Source organism: Saccopteryx bilineata, chromosome 1, assembly GCF_036850765.1.
Source record: "Saccopteryx bilineata isolate mSacBil1 chromosome 1, mSacBil1_pri_phased_curated, whole genome shotgun sequence".
NCBI lineage: Eukaryota > Metazoa > Chordata > Mammalia > Chiroptera > Emballonuridae > Saccopteryx > Saccopteryx bilineata.
This window is the reverse complement of record NC_089490.1, coordinates 44185293-44211224: the sequence shown is the minus strand read 5'-3', so window position 1 is coordinate 44211224 and position 25932 is coordinate 44185293. Positions and strand designations below refer to the sequence as shown.

Sequence of the window (25932 nt, the reverse complement as noted above, 5' to 3'; positions counted from 1 at the left end):
GCACAAGAAAAGCCTAAGGCAAATGGAGGAAATTTAGCTGGGACAACATCATAAAAAACGATAATGAAGCACAAAGGACCCCTTTAAAAGGCAATGAGCAAACAAATCAGGACAATGCAGTAAAAGGAAGAAGGAATTTCAATCTTAAAGGCAAGGCATCAAGCCTGCAGTTAGTTGGTTATGGGTAACCATTTTGTTACCTTAAGATTTCATACTAGTGTTTTACCTGCAAACTGAGCTGGTTGGTGGCTGTTTTAAATTGCACACATAGCAGGACTTTACAAGTAAAGGTTAGAATGTTTGGGCTACAGGAAGAAGTTGCTGAAAGCAGCAGTGCTGCTCACACGAACACAGGCACGCCCGGCAGGCCTCTGCGGGCCTGCTTCACACCACGGCCCTGACAGGTGCTCAAAGGAGGCCACATTCAACATGGCAAAGTCAGGAGGGCCAGTGTCCACCACCGGGAAATCAATTGATTGTTAACTGTGGCTATGCCAGAAGCCTTTGGTAATCCAAATGAGTGAAGGTAAACAAAGTATTTCCAACAATATGCAAGTGGCTTCTTCGTGGCCCATTCCAAGTACGTTTGAACAATAATTTATAAACTAAAGGTAATTTTAATAACACACTTTTAACACTAATATATTTTTTTCTATTGCCAGGTACTCTGATCATATATAAAGTATCTCAGGTTAATTATCATATTACCTCAAGAGAGTGTTTACACAATGAGCCTAAGATTTCAACAGAAGCCTGGTGTTGCACCTGGAAAACTCCACTGCTCTACCAGTTCAAGAAGCTTTTCCTGGTGGCCTCAAGCACAACAGGTGCCATTTCCTCATATGGGGTTGAAATAGGCAGTTGCCCTACCTCCCTATGAAAGGGCCTTGAGGTCCGGGCCGGCTTTAGAACCCATCCCAGCAATTGTAGTTGGCTAAGCTCCTTCCGAGGCAACAAATGAAATGAATCCTGGGGTCAGTGAATCTTCCTCTGAAAGGTCAGAGGCTGCATGCAAAGTGGCAGCCTTCCCAAGTGCTTTTACATTTTCATTTTTAGTTTTTAATGGCATCAGAATACCCTCAGGTTGGCAGGTATGCCTCAGTACACTACAGGCCTCTGTGCTCCCCACTGCCATCAATCACGTTTAGACCCAGAGCCGCTGTCCACTCCCTCCCATCCCCTCACCAGGAAGAGAGTGTGCAGCTGAATTTAATGCTTGGCACAAAGCAAATGCTCAGTAAATGACTGAGGAGCTGAAATGCTTTTCACACACAGATTCTAAGAGGATTGCTTGGTGACAGCAAAGCCATGGTGGAAACAAGACCAGTGATCGTACTTCTGTTGGGAGAAAAAGTGAAATAATGACTATTTTTGTGAATAATGTATTTTTCAAAAGTACCAGTGATTTGAGCCCTGTTCTGTGTGAGGCACTTCATTACCTCAGTGACTACTGCCAAGCCCCACAGGGCCTCTGGAAACACTGTAAGCACCGAGCAGTAGATGCCCTCCCCAGAGCCTAAACGACAACAAAAAAAAAACTGTCATGAAACACATGACGTCTTCACTGCTTTGACCGCCAGCTGGGCTGTCTGGGCAAACATAGAGCTATAAACAAAACAAAGCAAGGAGAAGCACTTAGGAGGAATTCTTCCAGATGTTTCTTTCTTTTTTTTTTTTTATAGAGACAGAGAGAGAGTCAGAGAGAGGGATAGATAGGGACAGACAGATAGGAATGGAGAGAGATGAGAAGCATCAATCTTTAGTTTTTCATTGTGACATTTTAGTTGTTCACTGATTGCTTTCTCATATGTGCCTTGACTGTGGGCCTTCAGCAGACTGAGTAACCCCTTGCCAGCGACCTTGGGTCCAAGCTGGTGAGCTCTGCTTAAACCAGATGAGCCCACGCTCAAGCTGGTGACCTCCGGGTCTCAAACCTGGGTCCTCCGCATCCCAGTCTGACGCTCTATCTACTGCGCCAGCGCCTGGTCAGGCTCCAGATGTTTCTTTGGTTGGTGTCCTGGAGTTGAGGAGAGAACCCCAGTCAGGCAGGTGTATGAAACAGCAAAGCTGTAGGCCATGAATGTAAGTCCAGAACCAGGAGTTGTTATTCTAGCCCTCAGTGCTGGAGAACAGTCTTTAAACTCTGCTTGTAAGTAATTGATTTAGAACTGAAGTCTATAAGGCATTAAAAGTTTTGAATCAAATGTTTCCTTGGAGCTTTTAAAACATAAAAATGTAAAAGGTAAAAAGAAACATTAGAAACTCTGAGAAAACAAGAAATAGTCTCCATTTTGCTCTTTCCATTATTCTAGCATTTTTGTATGTTTAGACATGCATATTGCCCCTACTTTTTAATAGAAATTGTAAGTTATCTGAGACTCCTGGTGTCTTCCTTCGTCCTTCATCTGTATCTTTTTTTTTTTAAGTGAGTGGAATGGATAGTGAGACAGACTCCTATGTGTACCCTGATCCGAATACAGCTGCAACCCTTGTCTGGGGCCAATGCTCAAACCAACTGAGCCACTGGCTGCGAGAGGGGAAGAGAGAGAGAAAGGGGAGGAGGGAAGCAGATAGTCCCTTCTCTTGTGTGCCCTGATGGGGAATCAAGCCCGGGACATCCATACACTGGGCCAATGCTCTATCCACTGAGCAACCAGGGCCTGTCTCTTTATTTTCTTTTTTCTCTCATCTTGGAAAAGCGACTCTTGAATTTTTAAGCAGAATGTGACTTCCTTCATAAAATAAAATGTATTTGAAAACTCAAAAGAAAAGTACCAGTGATCTTATTACAAAATCCCTCTTTAGTCCTTGCCCTATTGAACCACCACCTCATTATAAATAATTAGGTGGTCCCTTCCTCCTTGAAAATCCCCCCCCTTTGAGTCTAGGACCACATCTTGGAAGACTCTGTGGCCATTGCTGTTGATATCCTGGCTAGCTACTCCTCCAATCTTTTCACAGCCACCAATTCCACAAGACTATTTAACCACAGTGTTACACCTGCGTCCTTCCTAACAGGAGTCCCTACCCTACAGCTTCCTCTCTCCAGTTCATCAATGACAATGAGGTAGAAATTATCTGTAAATCAGAGCCACTGTCCACAGCTTAGTGCATCACTGCTGCCGCAGCACCACAGGTAAGCGCCCAGGCATGGGCCAGTCCCCCTACCAGCCACCCTAGGCGCCAGAGCACACTTTCCTTTCCTCTCCCACAGACCTGTTCCAACTGTGCCGTCGCAGCACTGGACCGTGACTCCGAAGCTGTCTGCTCCGTCAGAGCCAGATGGGCACTGGTCATCAGATGTTTCACAAAGGTCAGACACGGCACGTGTGTGTATCTGGGAAGTTGCTAATCTTTTCCAACTCTTTCCACTCTAAGGATGACCTCTATAATGCATTAGATTTTACTTGGAATAAGTGTGCACAGTACCAAAAACCTCATTTGCTCCTCCCTCTGACTTAGCAACAGCAAGAAAATTAACCTTTGAATTGAAGAAAATACAATTTAAATTGGGAATTATTCCAGATTTCAACCTGAATTCTCGTAACATTCTCTACATAATCCCATCTCTTCCTTCAGCGATAATTCTGTCCTAGTTTCTAGACTCTAACCTCACCCCTCACTTGCACACACAGCTGCATTTTCTGGTATTTCCTAGAGTCCCATGAACTCTGCTGGGGCTCAATAAATATTAATTGAATTCATCTTTTACTTGAATGTCAAAGGCATTAGCTGGTCATAATCTACTTGCACAAAAAATAAAAAAATGTTAAAAGAGCAACATGAGATTTCATGTATTGCTAATCTAGTTTAAGGAAGATAAGAATATGATAAGTAAATGGATGTTATGTTTTCCATTACCATCTCTGACTGAGCATGAACATTCAGCTCCAAGTACACCCTTGCTACAATGAAAACTGCCAAGTCTAATTCTTCATCAGTAACTACTGAGGCATCATCCTAAGAAAGAATAAATTCAAAGTGGGAAACGCAATGATTAAAAAAGGCTGCTTCCTGCCTGACCAGGTGGTGGCGCAGTGGATAAAGTGTTGGGACTGGGATGTGGAGGACCTAGGTTCGAGACCCCGAGGTCACCAGCTTGGACCCAAGGTCGCTGGCTCGAGCAAGGGGTTACTTGGTCTGCTGTAGCCCCACGGTCAAGGCACATATGAGAAAGCAATCAATGAACAACTAAGGTGTCGCAACGAAAAACTGATGATTGATGCTTCTCATCTCTCTCCATTCCTGTCTGTCTGTCCCTGTCTATCCCTCTCTCTGCATCTCACTGTCTCTGTAAAAAAAAAAAAAAAAAAAAGGCTGCTTCCCTGCAACGCAGCAATGTTCTCCTTAGTGGCAAAACTCCATCTTCTTAAAGCTTTATAAATTTTCATGTTATTCAAAGAACCCTTTTTATTTTCTACTCCTGCAACCATGTAAAGCTTTACCTTAATAAAAATATTACTTGGAATTCCTTTATATTAAAACAAGCTGCTTTATAAATGAAATACACTTCCATGTGTATTACCTTGTAAATTCAAGGAACAAATGTCCATTGAAGTATATTAAAATTTTCAAGCTATAGACTGTTTTCAAATGCTTACAGAAATACAGGTGTCTGAGAATTAAGCGGAACTATTTGTGTTTATTTTATATTAATCTTTCTTAATGCTAAACAGGTAGCATTAGGCTAGCTGACCGACTACAATGACTAAAGTGGTCTTCAGAGGCGATCTTGCCCTCGTCATGAACCTGGGTCCCCTGGGTCCCAATCCAACACTCTATCCACTGCACCACCGCCTGTTCAGGCTCATTGTACATCTTTATCAGATCTCTTGGGTGACACTGTCAGTGTGCAGTGATATTTTGAAAGAAATCTTTTCTGAGCAGTAGGTCTCAACAGTGAGCTTAAAATATTCAGTAAACCATGTTGTAAAGAGATGTGCTGTCACCCAGGCTGTGCTGTCCATTTACAGAGCGCAGGCACAGTAGAGTTAGTATCACTCTTAATGGCCCCAGGATTGTCAGAACGGTAAATGAGCACTGGCTTCAACTGAAAGTCACCATGTATGCCTGACCTGTGGTGGTGCAGTGGGTCAAGCATTCAGCCTAGAATGCTGAGGTCACGGTTTGAAGCTCTGGGCACATATAGGAAGCAACTACTGCAAACTGAAGCTTCCCACTCCTCCTCATCCTCCTTTCTCTCTCTCTCTCTCAAAAAAAAATCAACAAAATAAATAAAGTTACCATGTTCATTAGCCCACACCCACATCAAGACAGTTAACCTGTCCTTTGAAGCTTTGAAGCCAACGCTCACTGACTTCTCTCTAGCTATGAAAGTCCTAGATGACATCTTCCAACATAAGATTGTTCCATCTACATTGAAAATCTAATGTTTAGTGCAGCCCCTCTATCTCAGCTAGATCTTCTGGACAACTTGAGTAGCTTCTACATCAGCACTTGCTGCTTCACCCTGCACTTAGGAGATGGCCTTTCTTAAACTCATGAATCCACCTCTTCTAGCTTGAAACCTTTCTTTGCAGCTTCCTCACCGCTCTGAGCCTTCACAGCACTGAAGAGAGTTAGGGCCTTGTTCTGGATTAGGCTTTGGCTAAAGGCAGTGATTTTCAACAGGTGTGCCATAAGAATTTTAAAATATGCAATATCTGACTATTTAGTTAGGGGCACGGCCCTCTGACAACAGCCAACACAACAATTCTGATATGAATGCCCTGTCTTGAACCATAGTTATATAGGTCATACAATAGAGGTGCACCTTCCTGGTCACAGTGCATAATTAGGTTGCATCGGATTGGTTAACTCTTGGTACCAGAAATCCTTATATAAAAGTATAGGCATCTAATTTTTTAAAAAATTACTTTGAAGAAAAAAAAAGTTACTTTGGAACAAAAAGGGTAATCACTATTATGGTTTTTTATTTTTTACTTTTTGGTAAATCAATCAAAATTATATCTATATTTTCATCAGATTAGCAAAAAAAAATTTTTTTGCTATGCTGCAGAATTTTAGTAATTAGTCTGTGTGTGCCGTAAAATTAAAAAGGTTGAGAATCGCTGGCTTAAAGGAATGTTGTGGCTGGTTTGATTTATTCAGACCACTAAAATTTTTTCCATATCAGCAATAAGATGTTTTACTTTCTTATAATTCTGTGTCCCCTGGAGTAGCATCTTAATCTCCTTCAAGAACTCTGACCTTGCATTCGCAACTTGGCCACTCAGTGCAAGAGGCCTAGCTTTTGGCAGGCCTTCCACACTAAGCTTAATTATTTCTAGCTTCTGATTTTTTTTTTGTATTTTTCTGAAGTTGGAAACGGGGAGGCAGTCAGACAGACTCCTGCATGCGCCCGACAGGGATCCACCCGGCATGCCCACCAGGGGGCGATGTTCCGTCCATCTGGGACGTTGCTCTGTTGCGACCAGAGCCATTCTAGTACCTGAGGCAGAGGCCAGAGCCATCCTCAGCGCCCGGGTCAGCTTTACTCCAATGGAGCCTCGGCTGCGGGAGGGGAAGAGAGAGACAGAGAGGAAGGAGAGGGGTAGGGGTGGAGAAGCAGGTAGGCGCTTCTCCTGTGTGCCCTGGCCAGCAACCAAACCCAGGACTCCCGCATGCCAGGCCGATGCTCTACCACTGAGCCAACCGGCCAGGGCCTAGCTTCTGATTTGAAGTGAGTGATGTACCACTCTTCCTTTTGCTTAAACACGCAGAGGCCGACGTAGGGTTATTAACTGGCCTAACTGCAATACTGCCGTGTCTCAGGGAACAAGAAGGCCCGGAGAGAGGGAGAGGGGTGGGGAGTGGCCTGTCGGTGGAGCAGTCAGAGCACACAACACTTATGGATTACCAGTAAGTTTGCTCTTTTATATGGGCATGGTTTGTGCAGGCCTGAACAACTATAACAATAACATCCAAGATCACTGACCATAAAAAACATAAAAGTGAAAGAAATTTGAAATTGCCAGAACAACCAAATGTGATGGAGACAAAAGATTAGTAAATGTTATAGAAAAAATGGTGCTAATAGACTTGCTTGATGCAAGGCTGCTGTGAACCTTCAATTTGTAAAAAAAAAAAAAAAAAATCTGCAAAGCACAATAAAATAAGGAATGCCTATATACAGCTCAATATTTAAAATAATCTAAAATAATACATGAAATGTTCAGGCAGAAATGTTCTTACATTAAAGTAAGCATAAAAATACTTTGATTTAAGCAGTGAACACCCCCTGAGCCAGCTAGCTGTTCATTACCAAGATCACAGCTGATTATCTGCGGACATCTTCTGGAACACCGAGAGGATGTGATCCTGTCTGACTCCTTCCAGCACACACCCCCTTCTGTGCCTGACACAGTCGCTGGCCACATCCTCCTGACAGGGGCCAGGCTGCTTTGCAAGATGCTTGCAGGGCACGGCTGGCCACAACACAGAAACCCCACAGGAGGGCTCTCCACCTCTGGGGAAAGACTGAACTGAAACCTGTAAGACCACGTTTAACACCAGCAGTTTATGATTATTTTCAAGATTTATTTTTAAAGCATACGCTCACCCTTTAAGATTTTTTTCTCAGATGGAGTCTTCTACCAAAAAAACAAAACAAAAAACAAACAACAACAAAATACTGTTGAAAAGTAGTATTAGTCTGAGGGAATAATCCTAAACAATTGCTAAGCAGTGTACTAGTTTTTAGCATGTAAAAACTAAGTAATAACCAACACAGAAGGAATACTAGCCTAAGAGAACAATTCCCAGTCCTAGGATGACTATACAGGAGGTGACATGAAAAGTACCACCCACATGCCCTTGACAGGGGTCCCCAAACTTTTTACACAGGGGACCAGTTCACTGTCCCTCAGACCATTGGAGGGCCGCCACATACAGTGCTCCTCTCACTGACCACCAATGAAAGAGGTGCCCCTTCTGGAAGTGTGATGGGGGGCCGGATAAATGGCCTCAGGGGGCCGCATGTGGCCCGCGGGCCCGTAGTTTGGGGAAGCCTGCCCCAGAAGCTTCGTCTCTTCTAACAAAGGAGATGTACATATTCAAGTCAAGATGTACCTGTCTCTAGAGCCCTGATGGCGAATATTTTTATAAAAACTGCCCACTTTTGCTCCACTACAGCTCACCATGAAAGCTGGAACGCCCATTAGTGGGCGGGGACCAGGTTGACCAGCACTGCAAAAGTGGGTGGTTTTTAAAAAAAGGTTCGCCATCACGGCTCTAGAGTCTGATCTGAGTCTAGAGCAGTGTTTTTTACTGCTGGTCCACAAAATGCAAAAGAGTTAACCACCCTAATGTTGTATAAAGATTATAGGCCCAACAATCTTAGTTGAATTCACATATGCTCAGGATGATTGTCATTAATCAGCCTGTGTCATCGATGAAAATATTATTGAGGTGTCTTGGATATCTTTGGAATGTGTAGGCACGTTTGAACAATCTTTTGAATCATGCAGAGCATTTACAAATCCTGTGCAGTAGACAAAAAGCATTTGGACAAGCTTATGCAGTATTCAATGCATCATTCATGTGGAGTTTAGAAATCAAGTACCAGCTTGTACCATGTTGTACTGTTATGTGTAGTTAGGTAACACTTTATTCGTTGCGTGTTTATGTTTCTGGCCAGCTAGGTAACCGATCTCCAAATATAAAAAGGTTGAAACCACTGGTCTAGAGTATTCACAGGGATTATTCAGTTTGGCCCATCCTTAGTCAAGAGGAGCCCGACAATCTTAGGTTATAGATAAGGCTAAAGTATAGGTAATAACCAGGTATCTGCCCCCACTTCTGGTATCAGGGAGTAAAGCACTGAATAAATAGTATTTCTACAGGCTTCAAACAGGAATTAACACTGAAATATAAAGTAGTTCTTGCAGGTATAATCAGCAACATAAATCAGAAGTCAGAAATCTGTAACCCACTGCCTACTTTTAAAGTTTACTGGAACATAGTCACTCGCATTTGTTTTTGTATTTGCTCATGTCTACTTGCACACAATAGAGGAGAATGGAATAATTACAACAGAGACCATATGGCCTGCAAACCAAAATATTTGGCCCTTTTCAGGAAAAAAATGCTGAGCCTTGCTAAAAAGTATAGAGAGCATTTTATGTTTGTCCTTGGGATGGAAAATATATCAGGAAAGGTGAGGTGAAGAAAGTAGGTTTAGCTTGAGTCACCAAATTGAAGAGAAGAACATGGGTTCACCAAAGTCTCGAAAGATTGAATTAAACAGCTATATGTCGCTTAACAACAAGAAATGTGTTCTTGGCTGATTTCATTGTTCTGCGAATATGAGAGTGTATTTACACTAACCTAGATGGTATAGCTTTCTATGGCAATTGCATGTACTATACTTTCATATGACTGGCAGTGCAGTAGGCTTGTTTACAAGCATGTGAGAAATGCATTGTGCTAAGAAATGTTACCATGGCTACAAAGTCACAGAAATATTTCAGCTCCATTATAATCTTATGGGATCTCAGTTGTATATGTGATCAGTCATAACTAAAAAGTCACTATGCAGCACATGACTGTATTAAAAAATGATCTTAACTATTACCCTATAATGAAACTATTCAAAGTGAATTAAACAATGTAGGTGTTTTCTCTGTATTTTCTGAAAATGTTTTAAGTCACTTCCTGTTCTGGTCTCATTCATATGAGGATATGCTGTCATTTTTACATGGGCATAAATCATATTGCTTTCTACTCCTTACCGTGTTCCCATTTACAGGGGGAAACCAGAGTCCCATTAGGGGAAAGAGGCATGATTAGGATCAGAAAACCAGTCTGGCCTGACCTGTGGTGGTGCAGTGGATAAAGCGTCGACCTGGAAATGCTGAGGTCGCCGGTTCGAAACCCTGGGCTTGCCTGGTCAAGGCACATATGGGAGTTGATGCTTCCAGCTCCTCCCCCCTTCTCTCTCTCTGTCTCTCTCCTCTCTAAAAATAAATAAATAAAATTAAAAAATTAAAAAATTTAAAAAAAAAGTTACTGTACTACTCAGTCTTTAAAAAAAAAAAAGAAAACCAGTCTGCTGCCCAAGGCAGGCACCAATAATCAATCCCGATTTAGGACCACTGTATGTTCTGAGCTGAAAGAGAACTCTGATTCTCTGGCGGTCTCCTAGGCTGTCATAAACTTACCAAATCTCATGTTTAGCACTACTTTAAAAGAAGTCTGAAATGTTTTTAAAAAGAAGTTAGGATGCTGATAACCAGCACGAGTGAAGAGCCCTTTGTGGCTGCCATCTTTGGAACTCTTTCAGTATAAGATCCAACACTGTCAATCACCAGCAGAATCTTCTGTATATCCTTAACCTCTTCTTCAAACAGTCCCTTTCACCTTCATACCCTAATGAACACAGGTTCCCGTTTTCCCTAAAGACACTGTTTCCTGATGTTCTCCTGCATCTGAAAGAGCTGTCTCAGGAGTCACACAGACCCTGAGTGAGAGAAATAAATGCTAACTGATACAAGCTGTTGAGATTCTGAAGTTGTGTGCTATGTAGCATAGGCAGTAATAGCTGACTATCATTGAAAACTGATGCCAGAATGGGGGGGAGGGGCTCACCAAACCTTACAATCTGTGGAACTGACTCTGAGATTAAGAAGGCAATGAAACACTTATTCCTATAAAAGAAAGTACAAAACATATCAAAAAGTTCTAGCAGAGATGCCATAGTTGACCCCACAGACCTGAGAGTAAGATAAAGAAATGTTTACTGACATAAATGGAGCTTGGGGGTTATGTGCTCTGCAAGATTACTGCAGTTACAGTTGAGTATCTAAGGCCAGTCACACCACTTGTCTACTGGGTCCTACCCCCCTCTTTGCTATTCAACACACTGCTACAGCAATGTTTCTTGTCCTGAATAATCAGATTTGCTTATTCTACAGGTTTATTCCCAAAGTAAATGGCCTATAATTTCAATTGGTCAACAAACCTTATTGATTCTATCTTTAAAATATATCCAGAACTTGGTTACTCCTTATAACCCCCAATGCCACCACCTACTCTAAGCCATCCTTCTCTCTCACCTATACTATTGTAATAGTTTCCTTACTGGTCTCGATTCTAGCCTTGCCTTGCTACAATCTGTTTTGTTTTCTTTTTGCTACAATCTATTCTTAACACAGTAGCTATAATACTTGAAAAACAAAAGTCAGATCAACTACTTCTTTACTCAAACCTCTATCGTATTTCCAGAACACTCAGATTAAAAGCCAAAGTCACCATCTGTCTGCCTCTCTCCTCACCCCTTTCTCCTCTCCATTGTCACAACTCCCCCAGATCACTCCCCTGTTGCCACACTGTCATCCTTGCTGATCTTTACACATGTCGTGTAAAGCTGCTTCTGCAGGGCCTTTGCACTTGCTGTTGTTCTCTCTACTTAGAATGAATGTTCTTGGACCAGAACTTCTTCAGGTCTTTGCTCCAATAATACCTCAGTGAGCACCCCTATCTCTAACCCAATTTAAAATTACAACCATTCGGTTTTGTTTTCTTTTATCTACAGCACTTACCATATATGACCCATGACATACTTTACTGAACTGTTTATTCACTTTGTCCTCAAACAGAATGAAAATTCCAAGAGCTCCCAAATTTTTATCTGTTTTCTTTCATAGCTATCTCCCTTGTTCCTACAATGGTGCCTGAACACATAACAGACGCATAATGAATATTTGTTGAATAAGTGCATCAGTCTGTAGGAAAAGAGTCAGGTCTAGTTTATATCTGACTTTTCTAAGTTATAAATTAATAAGCCAGGCACCTAGACTGGAAAGAAAATGCTGCAATGAGGACAAAGATGCATATAGTTCTAGCAGAATTTTTCTTACTTTAGTACCAATAAGTCTTTTTCTTTTCTCTCATTTATATCAACGAAAATAAAATACAGAAATTAAGGGGACTAGAATTCAACATAATTATATTTAGAGCCCTAGACTGAAGCTCTATTTTCAAAGTTATGGTTTTTAAAATATTTCTGATATACTACTTATTTTTATACCAAGGAGATTTTTAACCCCAGGAAGTATATCTGCATGTTATACCAGCTTCCTGAGAAATGAATAAAACAATTAACTGTAATTCTTCAAACAGAAAACAATTTACTCAGTAAGAGCTAAGAACAATTCTTAGAAAAGTGGTATATGAAATTCAACTCTACCCTTCAACTATCTGTCATTCTTTTCTTTGAATTGTTATTCTTTCTCCAAACTAAAAATAAAAAATAGTAAAAATTACTGCTTGAAGTCTCAGATATTACTAAAAATAACCACTTATCAAGCTATTTTAGAAAAAAGAGAAGAACATGTAAAAAGAGCTGACAGTATTGGTAGATAAAGGCAGTAAAGCAATCCCTGAATGAAAGCCTGTTCACTTACCAGGAAGACAACACATATCTCTCAGCCGTGAGAATAAATACGACACTGTATTAAAATGAGCCTCACTCTGTAAAATGACTCTCACTAGTAGATACAGGTATAAAGTATTTTGCTTCAGTTAACCAAAATTAAATTATCTTTAAACCAGCACATTTTATATTATTAAGGCTACCCCAGCATTACTTTGCTAAGGGACCCCCTCAACTACCCTCTCCCCCCCACACACACACACACAATGTAAGACAGAGAGAATGAATCTATCTACTCTTTATTTTAAACGTTGAAATGACACCGGCTACCAACCTTTGAAGATTACTTTGATATCTTTTTTTTTCCCAAGGAACTCATTAGTTGGATTTCAGCGAATGGTGCTGACAGAGACGAGCTCCCTTATTAAAGACTTCCTTTTCTGTGAGAACTCAGCAAAGTAATCATACCATTTTCAAAGCCAATCAACAGGTATCTTTTAGCACACCGACAATAAGGCCATTATATTCACTTAAAGCAAAGGTTTCAAAGGGTTACTCTGCGACTCCAGGGGTGGCTTGTGCTTTTCACTCCTTACCGAGTCCGAGGAGGTCGACAGTGGGCTCCGCGGCTTTTTTAGGGCTGGTGCTTTTTTTAGGCTCTAATTGCTGATCTTCTTTCTTCTGCAGCTTTAAAGTAAACAATCAGATTTATTACTTTTCTTAAAAAAAAGCCTTTAAAGCCCCAATTAATTATATATATAGATAAAGTTAGTGTAATGAAGCATAGGAAGCATAGTGTAATAAAGCCTAGAACATTTATAGTATAAAAAACAAGTAAATGTGATTATTGAGCTCAGAGTAACACACGTTAGGCCCTCAAAATAGTGAACATATCAATGTAATCTTATGTAATTGTTCTTAACCATTTAATTCCCTTATGTGAAATCACACTTTTTAAAAGCGCTACATCTGACATGAATCGCTAGCTACTGTTAATGTGCACCTGTCAGCAGAGGCTGGGCAGGCCTGGAAATCTGTGTGAGCAGTCTGCTCCCCTCATCCACTGTTGACACGGGGACATCACTGCACCAAGAAGAGCCTAATGAATGTTATTTGACAACGTTTCCCCAAGTCTACAGTATTAGTTACATTTTAAATATAATATTCTTCTAGTTCTCAGAAGCCCAAGTCACAGTTACACATTCCAAACCATTTTCCTCTTTCTCATTTACACAAGAAATGCTGTACAGGACAGGATTAAAAACAAACGTAACTACTGAATTCTCAACTCAAAATTCTATAACCAAGAAAATAAAACATTCATTCACTCATTCCTTTCTTAAACCATTCTTACAAGATCATTTATTCTATAACCACCTAAAGAATTTATAAGTTAGCTGAGTTTATTTTTTGTTAGCTACAGAGATATATAATTTCTAAGAACATATATTTACCCTTGTTTTTAATCACTACTGTCTTCCTTAGAATTATTTTTTAACCAATTAGACTACCATCACAGACATCAATTCTTTAATAACCTTCTAAAATACAAAATTATCAGCCTGTAACAAATATATAATTTTATATATAATTATATATATAATTTTAAATATATAATTATATATAATTTTCAGAAGTCTAACATAACCCATTTCACATTCTCTTACTTGTCAACCTTCAATATAGGATTTACCCTGCTTAGCTGCATAATTTTAAAGATAGCACAGTTTATAGTAAGAAAGTTAATTCTTTTCAATTGATATTTAAGCTGCTAGAACTCTGCCCTCCTTTTTAAACTGGATGACCTGTGTTACTATAAAAGCTTGAATCTGGAAGGGAATCTGAGGATTAAGTGGCCATGAGCACACACACTTCAAACACTCCTGAGCAGGATTCTGGCAGTGTCCCAGGGCAGGTCTTCATGTGTTCACACCCTGCCTTTAATACTTTGGATATTAGGATTTAAGTGCCTTACGCTTCATGAGCACTTAATCTAATCAACGGTTTAATTTAAAATCAGGAAAGCTGAAAATAAATTTAATAAATTCACTAAACTCATTCATTTTGTAAATTAAATGAGGTTCAGATATTAATACCAATTAAGGATAGAAAAACTGAAACTTATTTTCTGTCCCTCAATTTTTTTTAATTCATTTTAGAAAGGAGAGAGAGAGGGAGGGAGGGAGGGAGAGAGAGAGAGAGAGAGAGAGAGAGAGAGAGAAGAGAGACAGAGAGAGAAGGGGGGGAGGAGCAGGAAGCATCAACTCCCATATGTGTCTTGACCAGGCAAGCCCAGTTTCGAACTGGCGACCTCAGCATTTCCAGGTCAACGTTTTATCCACTGCGCCATCACAGGTCAGGCCATTCTGTCTCTCAATTGAGAGGTTTGGGAGATGTGTATTTTACTGAATCTTCTTCCATGGAAAGAAGCACGAACAGAAACCCAACTTGTGAGGGATTCCTGCCTATTCATTTGCTTTAGTCCAAGAATCTGGAACCCTCCTTGAGCTGAAATGCTTTCTTTTTAAAAATTCAAATTCTGGCTTGAGTTATTTCCCCACCAAGTTAGAGCTATCTTTTAAAATACTGTAGAATATAAATTACCCATTCATTGTCTGAAAAAAAGAGATTACATCCAAATCTTCTAGTAATCCTGAGGCCCACCCTCAGAACTACTGCAACGATTTGGAAAGTGTTTATTCCAGATGTTCACACAACTGTGTATCCGAAGAGTTTCTTCCATCTCTTCTTCCTTAGATCTCTATTGCATCATTATTTAAACGCGTATTTATCAACCATTTACAAAGAAAACTATATAATAGAGAACATATATATCCTGTGCAGGGTAAAGAGAAACTAAAAGGCAAGAAGAAAGGAATATTCTAAAGAGAGTTTATCAAATGGCAAGAATGGCCCACAAGTGGGTTTTGAAACCTATTTTTTAGGGAACAATTAGAATTTAATTTTGGCATTAAAAAACAAAACAGAACAAGCCCTGGCCGGTTGGCTCAGTGGTAGAGCATTGGCCTGGCGTGCGGGAGTCCTGGGTTCGATTCCCGGCCAGGGCACACAGGAGAAACACCCATCTGCTTCTCCACCCCTCCCCCTCTCTGTCCTCTCTGTCTCTCTCTTCCCCTCCCACAGCCAAGGCTCCATTGGAGCAAAGTTGGCCCAGGCGCTGAGGACGGCTCCATGGCCTCTGCCTCAGGCGCTAGAATGGCCCTGGTTGCAACAGAGGGGCAGAGCATCGCCCCCTGGTGGGCATGCTGGGTGGATCCCGGTCAGGCACATGCAGGAGTCTGTCTGACTGCCTCCCTGTTTCCAACTTCAGAAAAATACAAAAACAAACAAACAAACAAACAAACAAAAAGAACAGAAATCAGAATGAACTGAGCAAAGTAGAGGTAAATATTCTTGAAATGTTTTGCACATCTGTGTATACGTGAGTGCATGCAAACTGGATTTGATCATAATGTAAACGTTTTCTTACCAGAACATGGGTTAAGAAATACTGGGCTCTCAAGACAGTCTGCTCCTTTGTTGCTACAATAGGTGGTCAATCTCCATGAGTGAGGAATATCTATGCCCCAAAACTTACCAACTACTCCAATTAGAGTTGACTATTCTAGATGGATTTCAAAAATTCAGCCATGAATTACCCTTTTAGTTGGCATCTTATAGGTTGCCCCACACATTAAAAAAGCAAAAGTTGACCACTTTTAAAAACTGTCTGGTATCCCTTCATTCTCAATCTTGCTGAGGCAGTAGTACTACGAACACTTCAATGTGTGGCAAGTGATTTTAGAGTTCACTCTGTATCTTCACAATAGTCCAACTACTACCTGACACACATTAGTGAGAGCCACAGAGACTGAATTCAGATGATAGTCTTCTTTACTCATAAATGTAAACATAAAAATTATCTCATGGTTTTTATTTCGTAATATATTAAGAAAAAAAATTCAAGGGCAGATACACCAAAGCACCAAACCACATAAATGAGAAGTCTTCCTAGAAGTCTAGCCAAAATAATACTTAATATTTTAGAGCTAGATATCCTAAAAATACACTGACTTTCTATACTATTTCTTTGAGTAACTTTATAAAAACTGAAAATTCTTATTCACACTTAAAATCATTTTTATAAATCTTTTTGTTAAATTAAAAGAATTAAGTATTAGTTTTCTAGTCTTGGGTAGGTAATAATTTCTAAAAATATAGACTTGGGGAATAAAAATAACTTACATTATAGGGGTTCAAAAACCTCTAAACACAGTCCTCTAAATTTTGCAATCCTCTAAAACAAAGATAAACTCAATGTTTAAAAAGCATAAACCAAAAATATCTTAATATATTTTATTCCATTATAATGTATATATAAACTGAATTGACTGTCACCGATATATTGAGAATAAGAACCTATTTCAAAAATGTACTACTTCCAGCCATTATATCATGCCCACTGCTGCATTTGCCCAATGCTGCCATATTCTAAAAGCTGACAAGACTCAGTTTTTGAGAAGGAGGATTATGGACTGCCTCAAATATTGGACTATGAAGAGAGAGTCAAACTAACAGATCTCCTTTCTTTACCACGTTATATAAATCCAGCATTTCAAAAACATTTAAAATGATGAAAATCAAAACTCAAGAAGATAGGAAGCTTTAAGTTGTTTCCTCCTTATCCTTCATTAATAATTGCCATAGCAACAAGGCAACGTGATGGTCTTTAAATAGTCTGGACTTAACAGGAAGGGAGTAGAAAGAAGCACCTTGTGTTTACCCTGAAAACTGTCTCATGAATGTTAAGCTGTTCCCGTAAGTGCCCTGACTGGGGATCAACCCAGTAACCTCTGCACTTCAGGATGATGCTCCAACCAACCGAGCTATTTGGCCGGGCTTAATTTTTTACTGACTGATTAATTTTTAGAGACACAGAGATAGGGGAAGGGGAACGGGAGCATTCATTTGTTGTTCTACTCAGTCGTGCATTCATAGGTTGCTTCCCATGTGTGCCCCAGGACGTCACTATAACCAACTGAGTGAAAAGAGGGTTTTTAAAAATAATAATAATTACCACTTAGCTATTAGCAAAACTATTAAAGAAAAAAAAAACTAGGCAAATATTCCAGATTTGAACACAGTTTGGACTCTTCCCAGGTGTGACTCTGAATAAGGCACCTATACCTCTGAGCAGGTTCAGGGTCATGGGCAGGTAACCTGTGCAGTCCCACAGAGCCTCACGGGAACTTTAATATTCTGCTATTGCACCCTGGAATTCTTAAGTTTAGCTTTGAATTTGAGACTGTAAACCCAATGAGACAATAGGACATAAGCTTAAGCACAAGAGACATGCAGTGTGGGCCCACTTCTTGCTGTGCAATTATATGTAGTGCTCAATGTTCCCTGAGCAGAGCTCCTATGTGAGGACTAAGTGATCACAGTAAGTGTGTTAGGCCTTTGACAGAGGAAGTAAGACAGGTGTTGACAGCCCTAAGAAGCCATCCTTCTGTACTAACCAGAACTTACTCTGAAAGCAGAAAATAACAGCAAACATGTTCCAAGAAATAGAAAAGACCAAAAACTCTTCATTTTTTTATTCATGTCACTTCCCTTTATCTGCCAACCATTTACAGTGAAAAAATGATGACAGAGAAGAGAAAGATAGAACAGCTGACAATTTCCTGTTCTTTCAGTTCTTCCTCACTCATCAGTTAACCAAACATGGAGTGTTAATAGAGTATGTGTGCATGAAGAAGTGAAATAAAAACAGTGCAAGTTAGCTGTCATGACTGGTGGTGGCACAGTGGATAGAGTGTAAACGTGGGATGCTGGGGTCCCAGGTTCGAGACCCCAAGGTTCCCCGCTTGAGCACGGGCTCATCAGGCTTAAGTGCAGGGTCACCAGCTTGAGCTTAGGATCATCAACATGATCCCAAGGTCACTGGCTTGAAGACCAAGGTGGTTGGCTAGAACTAGGGATCACTAGCTTGACTTGAGCCTCATGGTCAAGGCATATCTGAGAAGCAATCAATGAACAACTAAGATGACTCAACTATGAATTGATGCTTCTCATCTCTCTTCCTCTCTCTCTTTCAAAAAAAAAAAAGAACACTGTGAGTTAGTTCTGTGCACTATTCCCACTATTCTGGTAAGAACCAAAACACATATCCATGTACAAGCTAAGCAATACAATTATATAATTTTAAAGATTCTACATATGAATGACATGCTCTTTCATTTGCAAGTAAAACCTGTACAATATAAAAGCAAATGATAAAATTCATGTTAATATAAACATTACATCTCTTTATTTAGAACAAGATTAAATACCAAATAAAACACCTTCATAAGCTGAGAGACGGTAAAAGAAAAAAAATTTTATTTTAGTACTTTTAATGAAACTTTTTTGTTTTTTGATCAAGGGGCCTCTAATTTTCATTTTGCTCTGGCTCTGCAAATTACATAGCTGGCCCTATCTGATTAGCCTGGGTCTGATTAGTAAAATAAGAATAATACCTGCCATGTTGCCCTATGACTGCTAACATAGTAACTGAGCTAAGTATAACAAGATACCCAGTTTCTCTTCTGGCATATAAGCAGCTTGAATGTCACCACTCCATGCCAACAAGTATAAAGTTGAACAAACTGAAAAATCAGCAATTCTTAGATCTACCAGTTAAGTGAAGTTACAAGGCAAACTGCAGCCCCCAAACTGGAGGGACAGACAGGAGAGTACAAAGAACTCATGGAGTCGAGCAGAAACACAGCAGCAGGGTAGGAAGGCCTGAACTGTAACTGACATGCTACTGGAGGCTCAGTGTGCCCACCTCCGAGGGTCAAACACTCGAGGGGACTCTGTCATACAGGAGTGCTCACATGTCTGAGTTTTACCTCCAGAAGTAACAACCAAGGTTCTCATCCTGAAGACCAGAAAGGAATAAGAAAACCTTTCTGGGTTTGGCATGGGAAGGGAAAAGCAACCAATTTGAAATATACCAGAGCATTCTGATCTTAACAGAGTCTGCCCTCAGAGAAACTATTTCACCAGAGCCCAACCTACTGGAGCTTTTCCAGACCCTACCTTACCTGGAGGAAGGCAAATACCCTACCTTCAGGCTCCCTCTAGCCATCCTGTCCCGCCTAAGGTGGTGAAAAAAGGCAGTAGTTGTGAAGTTCACCACCACATTACTAAAGGCCTATTTACCAGAGTTCTTTACCTAATAGAATACCATATTTCCCCATGTATAAGACGCACATCTTTCCGAAAAATTTGGGGTCTAAAAACAGGGTGCATCTTATACACTGGTTGTAGATTTTTTTTACTTGCATTTCCCACTTTTTTGCACAGATAAGGAGTTGTATGAATTTTATGATGAATAAAACTTGAGTTTAAAGGCATGGAAAAAAAAGTTTAAAGAGATAGATGAAGCTTCAGAACAAGACAGAGATATATCAGGGATAGTAGAATGATTAGACTATGACTTTAAAACAAGTATGATTAATATGCTAAGGGCTCTAATGAAAAAAGTAGACGAAATGCAAGAACAGACAAGCAATGTAAGCAGAGAAACAGAAATTCCAAGAAAGACTTAAAAATGCTCCAGGTCAAAAGCACTGGGACAGAAATGAAGAATGCCTTTGATAGTCTCGTTAGTAGACCAGACGTGGCTGAGGAATGAGTCCCTGAGCTAAAGGATATGCCACTAGAAATTTCCAAAATGGAAAAACAAAGGGAAGAGGGAGAAAGGGAGGGAGGGAAGGAGGGAAGAACTGTTAGTAAAGAACAGAATTAAATATTATACCTACTTTATTTCAAATGTTATTTTATAAAGTTATTAGCAAGATAACTACTTGACAAGGACAACTTCTTTTTATGAAGTCCACATGCACTAAAACCCATGTATTTATTTTTTACTTTTATTAGGATAATGATAATCTAAGAGTCACATTGATATATAAGGATTTGGAGACTATGCTCTTTGAGTTAAAGTGCCGTATTGTTACTATGACCACAAATAACTTCTATAACCGCCCGCCCCCAGCCAGCAACGTTCACGCAGCCTGGTCTCCTTTTCTCCAGAAGAGAGGCATTCTCTCGATGGCACTTGGTTGAGGCTACTTCAAAATAATGCCATGCTATTTTCAACACTTTACTTCCAGCTTTATATCTTCTTTTTAAACTAGGGAAAGGTAGTTTATCTTCAGCTCGTATCTCCTGGTTCTGCCAGAGGAATACGGGGCCCTCAGCTTAGTGATGCTAGATAGGGAGGAGCGTGAGGAAAAACTTTCAGGACAACTGAACACATTATCTAAGTTATCAGATATTTTCAATAAACAGATTACTGTGTATGAAAAATGACTGTTTAAGTTCTAAAGTCAGAGACAAAAAAATGAAAGCTGCAAAGTTATTTCCTGCAGGGTTTGTGTAAACACAAAAAGTTAACTGAGAGAGAAGACTGAGCCATCCATCATGGATATGCACACTCCCTGCTTGTTCCAGGTGCACTGTCACCAGCTGAAGACAACTAGTAAAAACAGTTATCACTGACAGAGATTCTGGTAAGGAGCTGTGGGGGTCTGAATCCTGACATCACATACAGACTACAATCACAGTGAGCTCCCATTTCTTCCTCTGAAGAATACGGGGGTTGGACTAGATTGCTTACATCCTTTCCAGCTCTAAAATATTGATATTAAGAGAATGCAAATAAAGTCTTAACACGGGCCCCAAATCTCTCCTGTCTATAGAAACCACTTGTGTGGGTATGGGTACTGCTGGGCCCCATCTAGGGCTAGTGTATACATTTCCACACAGTCTATCAGGTAATGCACCAGAACCGTTAGTGCAAGAATATACCGTTCTAAATGGCAAATTCCATAAAGAATCTAAGGATGTCATTAAAAGACATAAATTTCACTATCAGTACTATATTAACTAATCCTCTTAGAACTGCAAAGATTTATCAAGAATTCATCCATCAGGACTTTTTTGCTTTAATACCAACAAATAATACTTTTTAAAGATATCTTCCATATTTTAGCTAAATACTTTCCTGTATTTTTCCTTACTTAAAAATTATTTTCCTAAGGTAAAAACATATTAACTGGAGGAAAAAACGGTCCTAAACACTACGCCAGGGGACCCCAAACTATGGCCCATGGGCCGCATGTGGCCCCCTGAGGCCGTTTATCCGGCCCCCACCGCACTTCTGGAAGGGGCACCTCTTTCATTGGTGGTCAGTTAGAGGTAGTACTGTATGTGGCGGCGTTGCTCACGTACAGTACTACTTCCGGTGACACGGGACGCATGCATCACGGCTCCGGAAGCATGTCATATCACTTGTTACGGCTAGCAGCGACAAATATGGAACCGGACATTGACCATCTCATTAGCCAAAAGCAGGCTCATAGTTCCCATTGAAATACTGGTCAGTTTGTTGATTTAAATTTACTTGTTCTTTATTTTAAATATTGTATTTGTTCCCATTTTGTTTTTTTACTTTAAAATAAGATATGTGCAGTGTGCATAGGGATTTGTTCATAGTTTTTTTTTATAGTCCGGCCCTCCAACAGTCTGAGGGACAGTGAACTGGCCCCCTATGTAAAAAGTTTGGGGACCCCTGCACTAAGCTATATATCCCACTGCAGAATAGAGGTTGTGTTACTTGTTTAAAGATTTATTCAGCACCTCTGGCCTCTGTTCATTCAAGACTCACTCTATAAAGTGACTTGACAGTGAGCTGTTTGCATTATAGGCTAAGTAAACAACCAAGAACTGAACTTTTCACTTGGTCTTAAGTAGCAAATATCCTTCAGTTCCCTCGTTCTCTAAACTGTGTCATTCTCCATGTTCAACTTTCCCAACAACACGATCATAAAGAGGGTCATTTTTGCCAATCATCATTTTGCACAAGGAATGCTTACTCCATTGATGGTCTTTTATCAATAACGAATCCTCCACGCACTCAGCAGTATTCTAGGCACTGACAGTCTACCATTGGCATTTTGGGGACGTCAGGAAGAGATGGAGAGAGGAAAAACAGACAATAAAACAACTGATCACAAATAAACCAGTAGTGTTAAATGCCACACGGTAAATCAGAATAGGATGTTGTAATCAAGAATGAGTAGGGGTGCCTGACCAGGAGGTGGAGTGGACAAAGCATCGACCTGGGATGCTGAAGGACCCAAGTTCGAAACTCCAAGGTTGCTGGCCTGAGTGTGGCCTCATCAGGCTTGAGTGTGAGCTCACCAGCTTGAGTGTGAGATCATAGACATGACTCCATGGTCGATGGCTTGAGCAAGGGGTCACTGGCTCAATTGGAGCCCCCCTCCTCAGTCAAGGCTCAATTGGAGCCCCCCTCCTCATATGAGTAAAAACCAATGAACAACTAAGGTGCCACAACTAAGAGTTGATGCTTCTCATCTCTTTCCTCTCCTGTCTCTCTCTCTAAAAAAAAAAAAAAAAAAAAAGACTAGGGGCTAGCTACTTTGTATTCAGTGTTCAGACTAGGCCTCACTCTAAAATGCTATTAAAAATGAATGACAGGAAAGCTGTACTCATGGGAAGATGGTGAAAAGTATTAAGGAGGGCAAATAGTGCAAAGGTCCTGAGGTCAAGATGAGTCTGATTTATTCTGGGAACACAAAAATGGGACAACTAGAGCACAATAAATAAGAGAAGAGTAGAAAGAGGTGAAATTGGAGGTTTAGACAGGGGTAGAAGGCGTCCCTGTATGGGGCTTTAAAAAACAAAGTCTAAGAATGTCATTCTAGTGCAATGGGAAGTCACTGGAAGGTGTCAAGCAAGTAAGGAACATAATCTGATTTACTTTTTAAAAAGACAAATTAGAGAAACAGGGAAAATGTTCTCCCAGACGATAAGCTCCTAGAAGAAACATTTTTCTGATGTCATCTTTAAACCCTCAATGTTAGACTATCACATAAAAGATGCTCAATAAATTTATACTGACGTTAGAACACCTGAGCAAAAATACAGAAAACTGATGGCTAGGAGAAAGTTGGCGTTCCTGGAGGCTCTCGAAAATGAACGGTGTCAGGCAGACCAACTCCTAACCTGTCCGGCCGCCAAAAGGTGAGCAAGCAGACAGTATCAGGATCAGTTTCCCAAGAGCAAATCACAACTGAGTCCACTTGATTAGACTGCGGGTCAGGGATTTCTGTCAGGTTTGTTTACTGTTCTATTACAAGAGCCTTTTAGAGTGTCTGTCATATATCAGATCCTCATTATATGTTTGATGAATAATTTGGGTTTATTTTCAGGATTATACAGATAAAGTGACCCATCCAAATATGCTTATAAACTATGCCTTTAAATTACCATTTTAAAATTAAATGTTAATCATAAATACTGAAATCTTTCTGGCCCCAGAGTCCATATTCTTTTTACTATACCATTATCTAGCAAAGATGGTGTGCTGATTCACTCCTAGAGCACTTATATTAGAAAACTTGTCACACAGATATAAACAGGTTGCTACTTCTCAATGGGCATTAGTTGCTTAAATTAATCCACAGCAGACATTCATAAGAAAATAGTGAACCCCCCCCCCATCAGTGGCCGCCTTTTTCAGAAAGATCTAGTCTGGCAATTATGAGATGTGTAATATGTCACTCTTTGAATCTTCTGTTTCTCTTTTGTATGGCAACTATATTAAAACTATCTATGGTTACTGTGAAAATTAATTAGCAGGCATAAAATGGTTGGCAGAAATTTAATCCCTTGACTTTGCTCCCTTCTTTCCTTCTCTGCTTTTGGCTATAATAGTAAAACCCCGAGAGGCCATCCAGCATTTGGTTAAGAGCATACACGCTGAAGGCAGAACATTCAGATTCAAATCTTGGCTTGGCTACTCAATTGCTATGTGACCATGAATAAATTACCAAACCTGTGTCTCTCAGGTTCTCATCAGTAAATGAGGATAAGAGTATCATCCTCATGGAACTGTTGTGAGAACTATGAAATAATATACATAAAGGGTTTAGAACAATGCCTGGCATATATTAAGCATCAAGTAAGGACTTACTATAAATATTTTTATTACCTTCAATGACTCATCAATCTAATTGCTGATCCTGCCACCTTGGCTGCAACATTCTTAAGCACAGGCTTCAACTTAGTGAAAATACCTTTCATCCAAGCATTTATTAGGAAATAATTTTCTTATTATCTATTAAAGAAAATTTCTAATCTATCGTGAGGAACTGTAAAGTTTACACGCTCACTGAACAAAAGTCTGCCTTTCTTTCATTAAATAGGAAATGAAAGCTTTGCACATAAAGTAATTGGATTTCTTCCCTTTTTATTGCCTCACTTGCAATAAAGCTTTAAACGACTGCAAAAACATTTAGAAATTCCATGAAGAAAAAAAATGTTGCAATTTACTACAAGCCTGTAATAGAACCTGAAATATGGTTTTCTGCCACAACTTATATACTCTTTATCACAGTTACTTTATTTTTTGAGAGAGAGAAAGAGGGAGGGACAGACAGGAAGAGAGAGAGAGATGAGAAAAATCAATTCATAGTTGTGGCACCTTAGTTGTTCACTGATTGCTTCTCATATGTATCTTGACGGGGGGAGGGGGGGGAGGGAGGGCCTCCAGCGGAGCCAGTGACCCCTTGCTCAAGCCAGCGACCTTGGGCTTTAAGCCAGCAACCATGGGGTCATGTGTCTATGATCCCATGCTCAAGCCAGCAACTTCAGGGTTTCAAATGTGGGTCCTCAGGCCAATGCTCTATTCACTGCGCCACTGCCTGGTCAGGCCCCACAGTTACTTTAATAATAGACAAGTTTTAAAAAGCTCTTACAACTTTAGCTGGTTCCTTTATTCCTTTAGGGCTGAGGGCATTTTAGTATAGTTATTAACAAAGTAAGGTTACTATAATTTTGTTATTGCTTTCTATAAGAAAATAATCCTTTTATCTATTCAATTCTTTCTTTTTTAAACTATATAAAACAGTAAGAAGAAAGTAAACCATCTTGGTTGAAAAAGCTTGATTTCTCTATCCTTTTCTCAATAAAACCTATGTTACAAAATGTCACTCAAGGTGGCACTTGAAATTGCTCTTGGAATGTCCAATCTTTTAAAAAGAAAATTAAAGGAATTTTTTAAATTCCTCTTGTAAAAGTCAAAATTGTTTCAGGTTATTCAAATTATTTACTCATTCAAAGATAACCTCTCAACTGCCAGGATATTCTGTATACTTAATTAGCACCTACTAATAAAACTACTATATAATTTCTATACCCAGCAGGTTCTTTTTAAAATGACAATACCAAGCTTTTGTGAAAATGCAAAGCAAATAAACTATCATACCATATGGCAGAGAATATAAATTGGTAAAATTAATTTGAAAAATTCTTTGGCAGGAAAAACTAAAACTGGACATGTATATTCCCTATGACCTGCATTTCTACTTTTAGGTATGTACCCAACAAGCTATGTGTATATGTTTATCAAAAGGTACGTACAAGAATGTTCATAGCTGCTTTACTCATCAAAGTCTAAATCCAAAAACTGCTTGTATCAACCA

The 25932-nt window shown here is 39.8% G+C and overlaps 1 protein-coding gene across 2 annotated transcripts in view; it reads right to left on the bottom strand.

The window, feature by feature from the left end:
* The window catches only part of SMAP1 (small ArfGAP 1), a 155689-nt gene that overhangs the window by 15626 nt on the left and 114131 nt on the right, over positions 1-25932 (bottom strand). For both annotated transcript variants that reach the window (XM_066253295.1, XM_066253302.1), the window contains one exon: positions 12970-13060. In XM_066253295.1, the coding sequence (XP_066109392.1) occupies positions 12970-13060 (91 nt within the window). The remainder of the gene's footprint in view (positions 1-12969; positions 13061-25932) is intronic.